We start from the raw sequence: 17,905 nt of genomic DNA on the forward strand, positions 1-17,905 counted from the left end.
TATATGTGCCTGTTCTTATGAGGTTTTTTGACGCATCAAGCCTGAACAGTATTTATAATTATCAATTCTAATTTACCTGTGATATAAGAAAAATAAAAAATAAATGAATAATTGATAAAAGCAAAATCTGTATTTTAGTTAGGTAAATGTCATTTTTTTTGCTTGAATATTCCACTGTTATTAATCTACAAAATCTCAACACATGAAAGGTGTAATTAAAAAAATAAATAAATCAGAAATTAAAATGTAAAAATACAGTATATCAAATACTTTATTATAATTCAGACATTTTCAATAAAACTTGAAGTTTTTGTTGTGTTAAGTGTTAAAAGTGTTAAACACCAACATTACCAGTTTAATTTAAAACAGGGTGATACTATCCCAACAGTTGATTTCACATAACCAAACTTATTTAACAATTCAAAAAAAATAAAAAAAATCAGTCAAGAAAACAAAACTAGTGTTACTCCAAACCCATAAGAAATTATTTCATTTTTTAATTCAAGTGGTCTGAAAAGTCATGAATAGACTTTCAATGGAGAGACAGAAATGTCTTAATTTCATAAAAAAAATAAAAAATAAAAATTGCGTTTGGTCTCATACTGTATCGTGTATCTTATCAGTGTCTGCACTTGCTTGGCCATTTTTTGTGATTAATAGGAAAGTGGGTTCAAGCGCCAGCAGAAGGCAGTGTAATGAAATAGTCTTTAAGAGATGCAGTCTATCAGCGGAAGTTCAAATCAGCTCGTAAGTGTATTTAATTGTCTCAGTGTTTAGCCGTTGCTAGGAAACGCTTATTTTTTTTAATTTGTTGAGAGTTGCTGAAATCGCGTACTGTAGCGGTGACTCTCTGAGCGGCAGGTCCTGTAGCGGCAGGTCCTGTAGCGGTGACTCTCTGAGCGGCAGGTCCTGTAGCGGTGACTCTCTGAGCGGCAGGTCCTGTAGCGGTGACTCTCTGAGCGGCAGGTCCTGTAGCGGCAGGTCCTGTAGCGGTGACTCTCTGAGCGGCAGGTCCTGTAGCGGTGACTCTCTGAGCGGCAGGTCCTGTAGCGGTGACTCTCTGAGCGGCAGGTCCTGTAGCGGTGACTCTCTGAGCGGCAGGTCCTGCAGCGGTGACTCTCTGAGCGGCAGGTCCTGCAGCGGTGACTCTCTGAGCGGCAGGTCCTGCAGCGGTGACTCTCTGAGCGGCAGGTCCTGCAGCGGTGACTCTCTGAGCGGCAGGTCCTGTAGCGGTGACTCTCTGAGCGGCAGGTCCTGCAGCGGTGACTCTCTGAGCGGCAGGTCCTGCAGCGGTGACTCTCTGAGCGGCAGGTCCTGCAGCGGTGACTCTCTGAGCGGCAGGTCCTGCAGCGGTGACTCTCTGAGCGGCAGGTCCTGCAGCGGTGACTCTCTGAGCGGCAGGTCCTGTAGCGGTGACTCTCTGAGCTGCAGGTCCTGTAGCGGTGACTCTCTGAGCGGCAGGTCCTGCAGCGGTGACTCTCTGAGCGGCAGGTCCTGTAGCGGTGACTCTCTGAGCGGCAGGTCCTGTAGCGGTGACTCTCTGAGCGGCAGGTCCTGCAGCGGTGACTCTCTGATCGGCAGGTCCTGTAGCGGTGACTCTCTGAGCGGCAGGTCCTGTAGCGGTGACTCTCTGAGCGGCAGGTCCTGCAGCGGTGACTCTCTGAGCGGCAGGTCCTGCAGCGGTGACTCTCTGAGCTGCAGGTCCTGTAGCGGTGACTCTCTGAGCGGCAGGTCCTGCAGCGGTGACTCTCTGAGCGGCAGGTCCTGTAGCGGTGACTCTCTGAGCGGCAGGTCCTGCAGCGGTGACTCTCTGATCGGCAGGTCCTGTAGCGGTGACTCTCTGAGCGGCAGGTCCTGTAGCGGTGACTCTCTGAGCGGCAGGTCCTGCAGCGGTGACTCTCTGAGCGGCAGGTCCTGCAGCGGTGACTCTCTGAGCTGCAGGTCCTGTAGCGGTGACTCTCTGAGCGGCAGGTCCTGCAGCGGTGACTCTCTGAGCGGCAGGTCCTGTAGCGGTGACTCTCTGAGCGGCAGGTCCTGTAGCGGTGACTCTCTGAGCGGCAGGTCCTGTAATAATCGATGTATAAAATCATGTATAAATGTGGCTGACATCAATGTATAAATTCATTTATAATCCTTTATAAATTGCTTAAGAGCACTATCAAACTTCTAACTGCAGTACATACACGAAAACGTATACGTTACTTTTAAAATACTTAAAAAGATTTGTATGTGTGTGTATTACAGTTTAAAGCGTCTGTTAGAGATTGTCATCTTTTGATATAGTTTATTTTGCTGTATTTTCATATACATGCGTAGCACAGTACTACTCAAAGAAACATGCATGAATGAGAAAGTGAAGTGTTGATGTTAATTAGGCTAGTCATTTAGCCCCAATATGCTGAAAAATAGCTGTGGGCTCATTGAGGTGTTCACGCATGCGCGAGGCGCGCGCACAGAAAGTCCTAAAGAGAACGGTGGTCTCAAAACTGTTTGAAATCCACCCTACCTGGCGTTCGAAAGCAGCATTTGTCCGCTTTTAGGAGCAAGTTATGTCAGATACTTTAAAAACTCAGTATTTTGCCATTCAAACACGGTTATTATAATAAATTGTGTGGAAATTCCGTTTTCCCTCAGATGAAAAAATGGCGGCTAGACGGCCACAAAATGCATCAGTAAAGCATAAAATAAACAACAATTGAGATTCCTACTTCATTAACATCAGGCAAAAAACAAAACTACACCTTACCGTCAACGAAAAATACATGTTTTAAGATTATGCAGACATTTTAGCGAGTACGCGGCCAGAAAAACAAAAATACAACATCATTATTTTAAAGGCTACATTACTTTAAATGTAATTTATACTGTCAAAACAATGTTTCCAATACTTGCAAACGTGGATAATAAAATCATTTCTTGAAAATATGCATTTTACCTGCTTATTTTCGCTCCGATTGGTCCTCTGTGAACTGATAAAAGTGACTCTGGTCGTGCTGTCGCTCCACTGTGCTTAGAAGAGACTGTATCCTTGCGCCAGAGCGGGAATTTTTTTCTAATATTTAAAATCTTTACAGTTATAAATTTAAATGTACGCTTATTTTCAGTAAAGATCAATGACATATATTATGATATGATACTATGTGAAAAAAAAAATCCAAACTAAAAACTGAATGTAACAGGACTACTTTGTCAAGCGGAAGGGGTTGTCAGAAGATCATTTGAGAGTGTAGGTCCTGTTTGAGACCGATATAAGTCCAGAGTTTGGAATTTGTAAAAACAAATAATAAAAAAAATTCTAGAGTTTGTGTTTGTAATTGTCCCTGCTAAAATGTGCGCAGTAAAAGAAAAGTGCATTTTGATAAATGCACAGGGTACATTGTAATATTGATAATTCACACATTTTCATTTGAAAAAATGAGCTATTTTGATCAGATCCATAAAATATTAAACAGTTATATTTCTTGTTTAAAAAGTGACCATTAACCAAAAGTTTAGAGGTGTAAAGATGTTTTTAAGTGTGAAATCATTTTGCCCACATAGATCCCACGATGGTCCCATATGTTCAAATCTATATGGGTCCCACATTGTGAAAAACATATGGGACCCACATAAATTGCCCATTTTCAGCCCATGCCCACATAGATCCCATGAAGGTCCCATATGTCCAAACCTATATGGGTCCCACATTGTGAAAAACATATGGGACCCACATAAATTGCCCATTTTCAGCCCATGCCCACATGGAACCCATGCTGCCCGGGTATAACCTACATGGGGCCCACATATCAATGTTGGCTGGGATGTGTGCGCGAGTGTTTATAGGTGTGTCTGCAGCGTGTATATGTGTGTGCGAGTGTTTATAGGTGTGTCTGCAGCGTGTATGTGTGTGCGAGTGTTTATAGGTGTGTCTGCAGCGTGTATATGTGTGTGCGAGTGTTTATAGGTGTGTCTGCAGCGTGTATGTGTGTGCGAGTGTTTATAGGTGTGTCTGCAGCGTGTATGTGTGTGCGAGTGTTTATTCACCTTATTTTTCATGTAAACGCGGACGCCGCCATTTTCGAACTATAATGTGTCAGATTTCCGGTAAAGCACTTCCGCTAATATTAGTTGTATTGTGATTACGTAGTTTTGCGTCGACTGTGTAGATTTTACAGGCTAGTTAACTTTTAATATGGACTACAGAAAGACTGGAGTACTTTGCGCAGTTAGGGGGTGTCATAATAGCTGGTTCAAACGTAAAAAAATACCTGCAAGACATTTGTTTTGATCATAATCCACGCACAAGAGCTGAATGTGGATGTGGGGCACCCTATGATTTGCACGCACCTCCGAAGGGTGAAGAAGCTATTTTCGAGATCTTATATTACTTTTTTCTCCCTGTATATGCGCACACACAAACACAAATCATAATGTCAAGATGCAATTTATTTTGATTCCCCCCCCAACATACACTGAAAATGATACAGTTTAGCAGTGCTAGGTAAATAAACACCAATTCGTCACTTTTTCAAAACTCATGGAACAAAAGGAAACACATATTTAAGTTATTTTATAACTTATTTTGGATGCTATTACTCCGACCTAATGCTGCACAGCACAGTAATCAGTTTACGGATAAGGACAGAAAAATTTCATTACTAATTTAAAACTATCAACAAGTGCTTTCACAGATGAAAGAGATAAAACGTGATCATTTACTCACATCATTCCAATACTTTGAATACTTTCCTCAGTGGAACAAAAAAGGAGACATTATTCAGAATGTTAGCCACAGTCACCATTCACTTTCATTGCATATTTCACTGCATATTTTCTCCATGAAATGAATGGTGAATGAAGCTAACATTCTGAATGCACATTTGCGCCACTTTGACTTGCATTCACGTCTGCTTTTAAAAACACGAAATCGCTGTCTATTTCATGTAACTACCAGAACTCGACCGACTTTCCGCTGTGCAGGTAACGTAGCTACTGATATGCCTCCGTGCTTTTATAATTCCGCATCGAAGACCCGTCTACTCCGAGCGACAACACAAAAAAACTTAAAATGTCCTCATAAGTTATGGCAGGCCACTTTTTCATTTCATCCTCCCACTGTGTTATACACCGCGGGTGTGGTAAATATTTACCATCACGGCGTTTAACAGTGTTCTCTGTGTGTTCTCCCCACATCGCTCCTTACCTACAAGGTAGCGAAACGGAAGTCTAACACATTATAAGGAAGTACGTCATCGTATTTACTTCCGCGTTGCAAAATAAGGTGAATATGTGTGTCTGCGTGCAGCGTGTATGTGCGAGTGTTTATAGGTGTGTCTGCGTGCAGCGTGTATATGTATGTGCGAGTGTTTATAGGTGTGTCTGCGTGCAGCGTGTATATGTGTGTGCGAGTGTTTATAGGTGTGTGCGAGTGTATGTGTGCGAGTGTTTATAGGTGTGTCTGCAGCGTGTATATGTGTGTGCGAGTATATATCAAATGAAAATTCATAACGGAGAGAAACCGTACACATGTGATCAATGTGGGAAGAGTTTTAGACAAGCTGGAGCTCTTAAATTACACCAGAAAACACACAGCAGTGTGAAGGATCATATGTGCTTTGATTGTGGGAAGTCTTATGTTACCGTATTGAAACTGCACCAGAGAATTCACACTGGAGAAAAACCTTACAAGTGTTCACACTGTGAAAAGAGATTTAGTCAATCAGGACAACTAAAAACACATGAGAGGATCCACACTGGAGGAAAACCGCACGCATGTGATCGATGTGGGAGGAGTTTTAAACAAGCAACCACACTTAAATTACATCTGCATTCTCATTCAGAAAAAAAGGATTTAACTGTGATCAGTGTGGTAAAAAATTTGCTAGAGCACCATACTTGAAGAAGCACCTGAAAATTCATTCAGAACAGAAGCCTCACCTGTGTACTTTGTGTGGAAAGAGCTTTTTATGGCTAAATGATTTAAAATTACACCAGAAAAGACACAGCGGTGTGAAGAGTCATGTGTGCTTTAAGTGTGAGAAGACCTTTAGTACAGATTATCAACTGAAACAGCACCAGATAATTCACACTGGAGAAAAACTTTAAACTGGTGAACAAACTGTGCTAGTGTTTACACTGTGACACGATTAAATTAGCCGATTAAATTATGCCTAATAAATTATCTTTTACCCCAAACACGACTGAGAATGAATGCGATGTCTGGGTCTGTATTATTGTCTGTCTACATAATTAACTGTCCCTCAAAAACGGGAATTGAACTTCCAGGGTCCCAGAATCCTTTGAAAGTTGCTGATACATTACAGGCCAAGTTGGGTGGTAATTGAACATGCAAAACAGAATGAATGTAAAATGACATCTTAAAGATGTTTATCAGATGTTCCAGATCAAGCGGACTTTAAAAGACAGATGTACTTGTGCTATCTGAGATAATAAACTGATTTTAATGGTACTGTATTTGAAGAAGGAATGTGTAGTCTGTTAAATGCAATCTTCAAACAATGTTTATTAGAGTTTATTAATTTGTTCAGTGTGTTTTGTGTTTTTAAAATCCTCGTTTAGCAAACTCACGTGCCTTTTGGCTAAGACTCACTCCAACGACAGCATTGAAACAATCACAAGATGAAACCAAGGTTATAAGAAGTAAAGCTGAAATTAAGAGATTAATAACAATAACATGGAAATAGAAAAAGGAAAATAATGTGAGATAATGGAATAAAAGAAAGCCATTTATACAAAGTCCAGGGGGTGAGAGGTTTATAGATATGGCAATAGAGACAGAAAATTACATTTGCACAAAACTGAGAATCAAGAAACTGGTAATTGTGACAAATGTGGACACCCAGAAACAGTAAAGCATTCTAAAATGTATTGCTTATGAAAGAGGAAGACTTCAGCCATGTCAACAATTAAGTCATCTGGGGGGAATTATTAGACAATTCTAAGTGATATTAGCAAAACGGATAAAGGCAATCAAGAGTATATAAGGAAATGTTTACATATTTTAAAAAGATAACATACACAGAGCTGGACAAAGTACACAACTCCATTACTTGAGTGAAAGTCAAATATTACTCCATTACAAGAAAAAGTTGTAAAGACTGATTTTTACTTAAGTAAAAGTACAGAAGTACTAAGTACCAAAAGTGAATATCCTTTTTTATGTCAATGCAATGTTTTTTTTATTGTTGTACGTAATACTTGCAATACCTCTGAAGCACCTTACAATACATTACACCTACTGAATACACCGACTAACTTGTAGTATCATTGGAATAAAGAGCTTTTAGAATGGAGAGAAAAACAAAACAAAACAAAAAATGATTTAGCACCCCTTCCCACCCCCACAAAAGCAGACATCAAAACAATTTTTTTTTTTTTGATGTCACACACAGAACGGTCTGCAGTGCTGCTTCAGGTCCAACACCTGTATTGTGTTTTATTAAGAGATGCTCAACAGTTCTTCTGTGGCTTTACAGGTAATATTTTCACTTACACACACGATTTAGCAAAATCAGACAATATTGTGTCTTATACATACCACAATATTAACTTATTATTATTATTATATTATTACATATATTGTTGTAAATAAATATATAATTTGCAACTTCTCAGTGTTAAAAAAATGCTGGGAAATCACTTCATGTAGCCCTACAAGAGTGATTACTGATAAACTGTCTGAAAAAAGGAAAGTGACGTTTTAGAGAAGAAAAAAAAAAAAATCACCCACTGACTTTCAAAGCTGCTAGATAACGACTTTCTACTTCGAGGACCTTGATAGAAATGTATAGTGGAGATGACCTTTACAGCTCTGAACGTCAGCGGAGGCCAGGACACCTATGAGCCTCAGAGACAGATTCCCAGTGAAGACCTTCGGGACAAGACCACGGGAACCAGATCCTCATTTTTTCTGTTTGTTTGTTTCTACAGATAGACACAGAGACTTCAAAAGTTAGGTTCACCCAAAAATGAAAATTCTGTCATTTACGCACCCTCATGTTGTTCCAAACCTGTAAGACTTTGGTTCATCTTTGAGATATAAATTAAGGTATTTTAATGAAACCTGAGAGATTTCTGTCCATCCATTGAAAGTTCAGGTAACCAAAACTTAAAATGTCCTAGAAGGTCGTAAAGGTGTTTTAATATTCCATAGAAATGTTTCTTCTTGTGACTTATAACTGAGACTCATCACAGCACTTACATATTTTGGCTCTTTTGTTGGTTTTAATTGCTTCTATTGCCCTCATTTGTAAGTCGCTTTGAATAAAGGCATCAGCTAAATGCCTAAATGTAATGTTAAATTGTAACAAAGCCAAAAAAATGTATTATATTGACCTACATTAAGTAAAGTTTTGTCTTGATTCATGACAAAAAAAAAATCAATTGATTAAGGTATTATTAAAAATACAGTTTGTACTGTATCAGAAATTTGACTTGAGTAAATTGAATAAAATTGCTTGTAACAAAATTACAGCATTTTATTTAGTTTAGTCCAAAGTAAAAAAATATATATACTCGGATGTTATAGAAAATGTAGGTTTTTCCAAAATAAAAATGTAAGTTGTACCAAAGTAAAAAAAAAAAAAGATTCCAGGGCCCTCATTTATCAACAGTGCGTAGAAAAGGTTCTATATTTTGTCCAACGAATGAAATTTAGAATGTGCCTAAGTACAAGAAAATCCGCATTTATCAAACGTGCGCACGCAGTTCTTACGCACATGAGTAAGCAATCATTGTTGATAAATACCACATGTGCGTAAGTACCATGCTCGTTCACATTCATGGTCATTAGCATTCGGAAACGCCTCCAATTAACCATATATGGTGACAACACTTCCCTTTAAAAATTACGTGATTGTGTTTTTTCCTCACTGCAATAATGGCAAAGAGAGCAAAGAAGAGGAACTTCACAAACACAGAATTAGAGATACTTGTAAATGAAGTTGAATCCAAACAACAGATATTGTTTAGTTCATTCACTGCAGGAGGAATTACAAATAAAAGAAAAAAGGCTGCATGGGAGAATGTCACCAATGCAGTTAATTCCGTTGGGTCTGAGGAGAGAACTGTCCCAGAAATAAAAAAAAAATGGTTTGACATTAAAGTATTGGCTAAAAAACGTGTCACAGCACACAGACGAGAAATGTCCGCAACTGGAGGAGGACAGACAACAACGGAACTTTCCCCATTGGACAACCGCATAGCCTGCATCATCGGAGACACGGCTCTGTCCGGGATTACTAAGGACGGTGACACTGATGCTCTTGCGACAGAACAAACAGGGCCATCTAACACCCAAAGTGAAGGTAAAATAAACCAACTGGAATAGGATATTGTGTTTGCATACATTTTATTTCAATTTGTAAACTGTTAATGAAATCGTTCATAGGATAAACTCAATTAAATTAATGTGAACATGTGTTTCCTTAATAGCGACACCCGTTGTGCCTGAGGAGCTTGAGGAGCTGGGCCCATCCATTGCCCCTTCCATGCGCCGTGCGCCAAGAGTGCTGAGTGAGGCGGTGCTACAAAATCCATTAATGACCTAAAGGATCAACTGAGCAACATAACGAATGTATTGATTCAAATCAACGAGTCTCTGAAACAGATTGCCTCTTGCGCAAATACAATTGCTAATAAACCATAAACCGCTGACTAATGTGATTTCAGTTATTTGTTTCCACGAAGCTGCAAAACACAAAATGAAATCGCTGTAATGTTTCTGCACTCGACCAATGGCCAGACTTACCTAAAATGTCTATGATCCTCTGTCTTGTCTGAATGCCAGCGGCATTAGGAGGTGGCAGGGGCACTGCATCGGGCATAGGGCCGTCTGGTCTTGGGGGTTCCTGCAGAGGGATGCCCTGTCTGATGGCCAAGTTATGTAGCACACTGCAAGCAATGATGATTTTGCATGCTTTTTCTGGCTGATACTGCAGTGTCCCTCCCGTGCTTGACAGACACAGCCATCGTCCTTTCAGCAGGCCTATTGCGCGCTCAACTGTGCTCCTTGAGCGCGCATGGGCACGGTTGTACGCCTGTTCCTGCTCGGTCCTCGGGTTGGTTAGGGGGGTCATTAGCCATGGCTTTAGCGGGTAACCTTGATTACCTAATGATGAAATAGTTTTAAGTAATTGTACATAGCCCTACAACAGCATTTTAAACATGTTGTAGCCTTAAATTCACCAATGAGCCAGCCATCCTCAACAGCGCCTTCTTGGAGACGCACACCCACAGAGCTATTCTGCAGAACGAACGAGTCGTGTGTTCCTCCAGGCCACCGCGCAACGACGTTTAATAACAACAAATTTGCATCACAAATTATTTGCACGTTAACAGAATGAAACCCTTTTCTATTTACATAATTAAAATCGTTGGTTGATGGTGCTTTTATGGCGATGTGGGTGCAGTCTATAGCTCCAATTATGTTTGGGAATCTAGAAATGGCATGAAAGTCCCGTTTTATTGCGGCTTGTTGAGGAATTCGATAAGGGAACTGGATGTAGGTTGGGGCCAAGGAAATAATTGCATCCAACACTGCCGGCATGATCCTACTCACTGATGGCTGGGATATACCACATATGTCTCCAACCTCACGCTGAAATGTGCCAGTAGCTAAAAATCCAAGGGTGGACAGGAGTTGGATGTGCACGGGAATGGCTTTCGTGCGATTTGTTTCTCTCTCCAACACTGGTCCTAAATCACGACACAAATCCAGCAGTACATTTTTGGGAAAGCGGTACCTACTTAGAAGCCACTCTGTGCTCTCGCCAAGCAGATCAGCGCGATCTTGGAAAACGCGCTCTCTGCGGAGCGCATTGTTTGCCAAGTCTTCCAATAACGCAAGATAAGCCATTGCACTGAGATATATTCACATCTAAATATATTTCACATCTGTCTTTTATAGGGTTTGACACCAATTAAGCATCGTGTTTAAAACTAGACAAATTATAAATTGAGTGTTTTAAAGGAAACACAGGACATATGTGGATTGCTTAATGCTTACTGTGACACTCTTAAATGCTTTTTATGTGTAGTGTCGCTATTCTACCACTAGATTATCTGCGTAAGCATGCTCAGAGGTGTGCTTATATTTACACACATTTCTACGTATAAGTACAACTTGGTGAATCCCACACTTTGCGTGAAATTGTTCTTACGCACTCACTACGCACAAATCTGTCCGTACGCACCATTGATAAATGAGGGCCCTGGTCTCTATTAAAAAATATATATATATTTACATATTTTAACATTGTGTGAATGTAATTCCTTTTTCTTAGGCAGAAGAATTATTTTGATTGATATCAAATAAATTTTTTAAAGTTTCAACCAAATCAAAAGTTTAGTTTGAGGAAAACTAATACATTTAGTAATTTTTTTTAGGTTGGTCCATAGTATCTTTTTTTTCCAGTGTATTTTTTTTTTTTTTATTACTAAACTAATCTATACCGGGAAGCCTATTGTTAAGGTTAAATGTAACAACTGATTTGTATACAAGTTGATATTTAGGACTTGGTCTTGTCTGAGCTGCCCGGAGGCGTTGAATATATGGCGGCCGAGTGAACGGACTTTCTTTGAAAGGGACTCTGCCTGCGTCCCAATGTGCATACTATCCATCCTAAATACTATGTGATAGTAGTAATTTTCAATACTATTTAGGGCATAGGGTGGATAGTATGTTCATTGGGACGCAGGGTCTACCCGATTGCGCTGGCTACCTGGGCAGATGCGTCATTAACACAATCTCTCCCTCATTCTAAACTTGAATGGAATCCACTGCAGAACTGACTTGAGTCAAGTTTACACATTGTTTGTGTTTGTTTGTGCCTGATTTTATTTTATTTATGTATGTATTTTTTGTCACTTTGAGCTCTATTGACCAGTTGTTTTGACCTGATTCCTTTACACCAGTGATCCTCAACTCTGGCTTTCCTGCAGAGTTTAGCTCCAACCCTGATCAAACTCACCTACCTGTGATTTTCTAATGATCCCGAAGACATTGATTAGCATGTTCAGGTGTGTTTGATTAGGGTTAGAGCTAAACTCTGCAGGAAAGTGGATCTTGCGAGCCAGATTTGAGGATCCCTGCTTTACACATTCAAGTTAAATCAAAACTGAACACTGTATGGAGGAATCAAGATAATCGTAACTAAACAAGACACAGAACCTAATAAGTCACCAAGAGAACAGATAAGAAAAAATAAACTAATGCAAAGCAACAGACTGTAATGTATAGAGGAATCAAAATATGGAATGATTTGCCATCGGACATTAAATTTTTTAATAAGTAAAATGAGGTTTAAACATTTTTTTAAAGGAATATTTAGTGCCACAGTATACAGTAAATTGTAGTTTTTTATGTCCGTTTGTTTTATTGAATTGATTTTTCTTGTTGTGGATTAATGTAGTTTTGTATTTTATTTTGTATTTTTTTATTTTTTTACTTGTTGGACCCCAGGAAGAATAGCCACTGGTTTAGTGGCTAATGGGGATCCGAATAAATAAATAAATAAAAATATGCTAGAAAACAGGGCAACAAAAAAATGAATAATTAAAAAAAAAAAAAACTAAATAAAGGAAATGAGAAGACAGATACAACAGATTGATGAATGCAATCAACACTTTGTTGATTTAAAATTAGTTAATTAAAAAGTATATAGCTAAACGACTTAAATATCTAAGACACCGAATCAAAGTTATGGCATTATTGTGTTTTTAATGCTAACATTATATTAGATAATTGTGTAGTTAATGAAGCATTTCATATTTCTCACTTCAGAAATATCTGATTTTTTGTGATTGTTTTAAAAGTAACAATTGTAAGATCAATGTACTCAGTTCATGGAAAGTACCAAATTGTTTTTAAAAATCATCTAAATTTGTAATGCAAAATGTCCTTTCCCTTCACATTTCTGTCTTTGACTTTTTTCCTTTAATTTTAGACCTGATGGAAGAGAATGAGGAGAGTGAAGAACTGAATGAAGAAACATGTCAAAACTGAAGAAAAGTCTCTCACAGAATGAAAGTACATTTTTATCAAGAAGAAGAGCCAACACAAATTACACTTGCCCTCTGTGAAAAATATTCCCATACAAAATAAGTCTTAAAAATGAATTAATACTGGAGAGAAGCTGCACACCGAATCCCTGAAGCACCACCTGGACGTTCATTCAGAAGAGAAGCCTCACGTGTTCTCTGTGTGGAAAGAATTTTGACGGCGGAATGTTTTAAAATTACACAAAAAAATGCAATTGTGTGAAGAATCGTGTGCTTTGAGTGTGAGAAGACCTTTAGATGCTGAACTGAAACACCACCAGAGGAACTGAATTTCTATAGGATCCCCAAGTCCTTTGAAACTATACAATAATACATTGAAGGCTAAGTTGGGTGATAACTGAACATGCAAAACTGTTAAGTGTTGGAAGTCTGTTAGTATTTTGCAGAGATGACAATCAATGTGACATGGCTTTATGATTAAAATTGATGATGGGGAAAACAGTTAAGTGTCAGTGGTGGGGTAAGAGGAGGGGAGGAGTTGGGGGTTCTGTGCTCAAGGGTCTCACCTCAGTCGGGGGTTTGAGGTGGAAGAGAGTGCTGTACATTCACTCCCTCCACGTACAATCCCTGCCAGGAACCCGCGATCTTTGGGTTACAAGTCTGACTCTCTAACCATTAAGCCACGACCACCCCAATAAAGATGTAAAAAGACGTTTAAAAGATGTCTTGCAGATGTATGTGTGCTAGCTGGGATAATAAACTCAGAAAAGAGACACTTGAAAATGTAGGAGATTCTAATGATAAGATTCTTTTTTTGACTGATTTTAATGGTACCATATTTGAGGAAGTAATGTGTAGTCTGTTAAACGCAATCTTCAAACCGTCAAATACAATTATATGAGAAGTTTTGTATAATTTATATTAGTTTCTTAATTTGTACAGTGTTTTGCATTTTTAAAAGCCTCATTTATCAAAATCACGTGCCGTTTGGCTGAGACTCACTCATCACTGAAACAATCACAAGATGAAATCAAGGTTTCAATAAGTAAAGCTGGAATTAAGAGATTAATAAGAATAGAAATAAAAAGGAATGGAATAAAAGAAAAAACATTTATACCAAGTCCAGAACTTTTGGGGGTGAGAGAATTAAATCAAATTAAATGAAAATGAAAGGGCAATACAAACTATATTAAATGATTTATTATAATGTTTTATTAATTCAGAACAAGAGGAATTACATATCATGATCAAATTAACATTAGCTACCAGAGAAAAAGAAGAAGAGAAAAAAGAAAGGAAGAAAATTACATAAATTTCAACGCTCTCAGAGCATTACATGTTTTCATGTTTTTTTGTTTTTTGTTTGTTCCAAGAGATTTACATATAATTTAAAGTAATTTATAAAATGTGAAAAATTTGGTCAACATTTAGCCCACTTCTTCTCGTGAATATGGTATTTCCTTATAAAATAAACAAATATATAATATGTTGTTCTTTACAATTCAAATTTTCATTTTCTGTATAAAAAGCTCATACAGATTTCTATCATACACTACATTTTTCTGTTAAAATATCATTCCAGTAATCTTGAGTAAATACAAAAAGATGGGAAAAAGATGCAAAATAGTTTATTTTTCTTGACCACAAATTTCACAGGTATATGAAATATTAAACTTATCTTTCCAAAAAATGCTTAGCAGGATAAATTCTATGAAGTACTTTGTAAGACACTTTCTTAATTTTGTTATTGATACAAAACGTATTTGGCAGTTTCCATGCTTTAACCCAAGAAATATTACAAAATAAAGAAGAACAAAAAAAAAAAAAAACATGCTGCAGGTAACGACACAGAACAAAGAGCATTTCTTATAATCTTATTTCCTACACTGTTGTTTTAAAACATCAACATTTTTAACCATGCTGATTTCTTCTGAGTTACAGTTTTTTTTTTTTTAAGTAACATCCCACTCTTTGGAACTGCGTCAAAAACTATAGCAAATTCTCTTGGTTTAACTGGTAATTGGAATTTCTGAAGAAATTCGGTAGGTTATACGACAACAAGTAGGCCTACCCATGGGAATTAACTAACTGTCTTACTAAAAGATACCTTCCTTGAACCAAGTATGATAAAGATTTGTTTTTAAATAATATGTCCTTGTTATTCCATAAATAGTTGTGGGGTGAAGAATTGTGCTTATACATGAAATCTGGTCAATTTAACAGTAATTTTTTCAACAGAAAAATTACATTTCAACAAAAAATCTATGCCTCCAAGGTCCGTTTTCATAGACAAGGCTTAGCCTAAGCCAGGATTAGGCCATAGTTCAATTAGGACATTTAAGTAATTTTTATAAACATGCCTTAGAAAAAAGCATTACTGGTGTGCATCTTAAGACAAAACAAAGTTACATGTTTTAAGATCAGTCAGTGCACGTTTCTTTCAGTTGAAACAGCTCAGATTTACATTTTAGTCTAGGACTAGGCTTAAGCCTTGTCTATGAAACTGGTGGCAAGAGTATTAAATACATCAGTCGAAATTTGGCACAACACCTGTGTCCAATCCAAAAAAACCATAATCAAGCACACCTGAGCAGTGCTAATTGGGGTCTTCAATATTAGGCTAAAAACCTGCAGACATGTGAGTTTTGAGGTTGCAGTTGCTTCAGACGTTTTTGGGTCTCTGAACCACCAATTCAGCGCTTTTTCCACTGTGAGATAATAACAGGCGGAGAGGATGACCGCTCGGGTGTGCTGCTCGTTGACTGCTGTTTTGTTGTGTCTCTCTGTATACTTGAGCACAATAGACGCCAAAGGAGGTAAGGTCTTTTAACTTCATTACTCCAAGTAGGGAAGAAATATGTAAATAAGTACACCAAGTAGGCACATGTCAGAACATATTTCCAGAATCTGTATTTAAATTACACCAACATACAAAGTTTAACTTCAACTGGATTGTTGTACGACATACAACAGATGTCTAGTTGAAGTTAAACTTTGTATGTTGGTGTACTTTAAGTGGACTAATAAAGTTTAGTTGTCTAAGTCAAGTTCTTATGCGTGTATATTTTTCTATTGTAGGAAGTCACAATGATGAATGTGGGCTTTATCTATTTCTTTATTTACAGTAAAAGGAACCGTTCGTTTGGATAAAGAGTTGTACCCAGGTATGTATATCTGCCACTTACTGTTGATCTCTTTTTCTTACGTGTTTTGAAATAATTTGTACTTTACCTGTATAACTCTAGCATTATAACTTGGGCTAATGAAGTACTACGTAACGAGCCACTTGTTCAAGCCAGACATGGGGTTTAACTGCTGTAACTGTGCTTGTGATGTTACACTTTAAACAAAAGTGGTTCTTTGGCTTGTAGTGCTACTTGCACTTATCTTTTAAATGTGCTATACGCCACCTATCTATACCTAATTATTTAACTACATAACAGCAGTGTATATGAACATTGGGCCTTATTCATGAAACCCAAGCGTGTATATAATTTTAAGTGTGTGTGAACAGTTGTTAAGACTTTGATGTTCACTTTCAATGTTAGTTGGTATGGTGTGTAAAATGTTCTATGTTAATATTTCAGTAGTTTTTTGTTTTTTAACGCTTTCCTCAACTAAACTAAGAGGGAGTTTGAGCACCCGTGAGAAACATTTTATAGGGGCTTAATGATGTTTTGGGGTGGTTAAGGTGCTACGGTGTGTATTTAAAAAAAAAAAAAAAAGCATAGCACCACTGCCAGACAAGGAACTCCTGATGAATCTCAATGGCTTAATCACTTTATGCTGTAGCGGTGCGGGGCTGTGTGTGTTTACTCCCTACTATCAATGAATTTCAATTAATAGTGGATGTTGGAGGTCTTCCAAAAGAAACGCTGCTTTTCATTCAAAAAGTGCTATTAACTTTTACAAGTAATTGCAAAGAAACTGCAAGCAGAACATTTAATCTTATGCTTGACATTTTTAGGTAGTTTTTTTTTTTTTCTTGGCGGTTATGGTTTGTTACGTTTTGTATAGCAGAAAAGCCAGGAGTCTGTCCAAGCAAAAACCTTGGAGTAGGACTGTGTGTGGAGAGGTGTTCCCATGATGATGACTGTCCGAATGATGAGAAATGCTGCAGCAATGGATGTGGACATCAGTGTATGGCTCCAAATGGAGGTATTTATAATAAGGCGAGAGACTGCAGCCAAAAACCCTTTCAGTGCACCTGTCATTTGAGGTTTTTGGCTTTCAAGAAGCCTTTTAGTATTTCTTTTATAGCACTACGTATATGTCTGTAGATTTGTTACAATGCGTGTCTTTTAAAGGGGCCATATAATGCCCAAATTAGTGCATTTAATTATTCTTGGTGTGGGGTGGTGATGGTGCAGTGGATAAGACATGCCTTTGGTGTGCGAGACCCGGGTTCGAATCCACTGTGAGACACCAATGTGTCCCTGAGCAAGACACTTAACCCCTAGTTGCTCCAGAGGCGTGCGACCTCTGACATGTATAGCAATTGTAAGTCCCTTTGGATAAAAGCGTCAGCTAAATGAATAAATGTAAATGTAAATTTAATTAGATTTGCATGTTTCAACAGCATTTCAAAACATTTAATACAAAATGTTGTTAATGTAATCAACTAAGTTTGGATTTTGTTTTGTTTTTACCCACCTGGGGTGACTCGCCTAAATGTGTGGGTCTATTTATCCAATTTATTTTCCTAGTGCAGTGAGGTGTTTATTTGAAGTTTGTCACATTTGTATAGCAGAAAAGCCAGGCGTGTGTCCAAGCGAAAACCTCATAATAGGAGTGTGTGCGGAGTTGTGTTCCCATGATAGCAACTGTCCGAACGATGAGAAATGCTGCAGCAATGGATGTGGACATCAGTGTATGGATCTATATAAAGGTATGTTACTGCATACTA

The 17,905-nt window shown here is 38.2% G+C and overlaps 1 protein-coding gene across 1 annotated transcript; it reads right to left on the reverse strand.

The window, feature by feature from the left end:
• Window positions 1-242: 242 nt before the first annotated feature.
• Window positions 243-10,076, reverse strand: LOC306867201 (uncharacterized protein; the record flags this gene model as incomplete). Its single annotated transcript, XM_079412794.1, has 4 exons — window positions 243-1,884; window positions 2,936-3,004; window positions 5,130-5,182; window positions 9,749-10,076. The coding sequence occupies 4 exons, from the start codon at window positions 10,074-10,076 to the stop codon at window positions 784-786; spliced, it is 1,551 nt and encodes a 516-aa protein (XP_079268920.1). The 3' UTR covers window positions 243-783.
• Window positions 10,077-17,905: the final 7,829 nt, after the last annotated feature.

This window comes from Barbus barbus (genome assembly GCF_936440315.1).
Source record: "Barbus barbus genome assembly, chromosome: 49".
NCBI classification, from domain to species: Eukaryota; Metazoa; Chordata; class Actinopteri; order Cypriniformes; family Cyprinidae; genus Barbus; species Barbus barbus.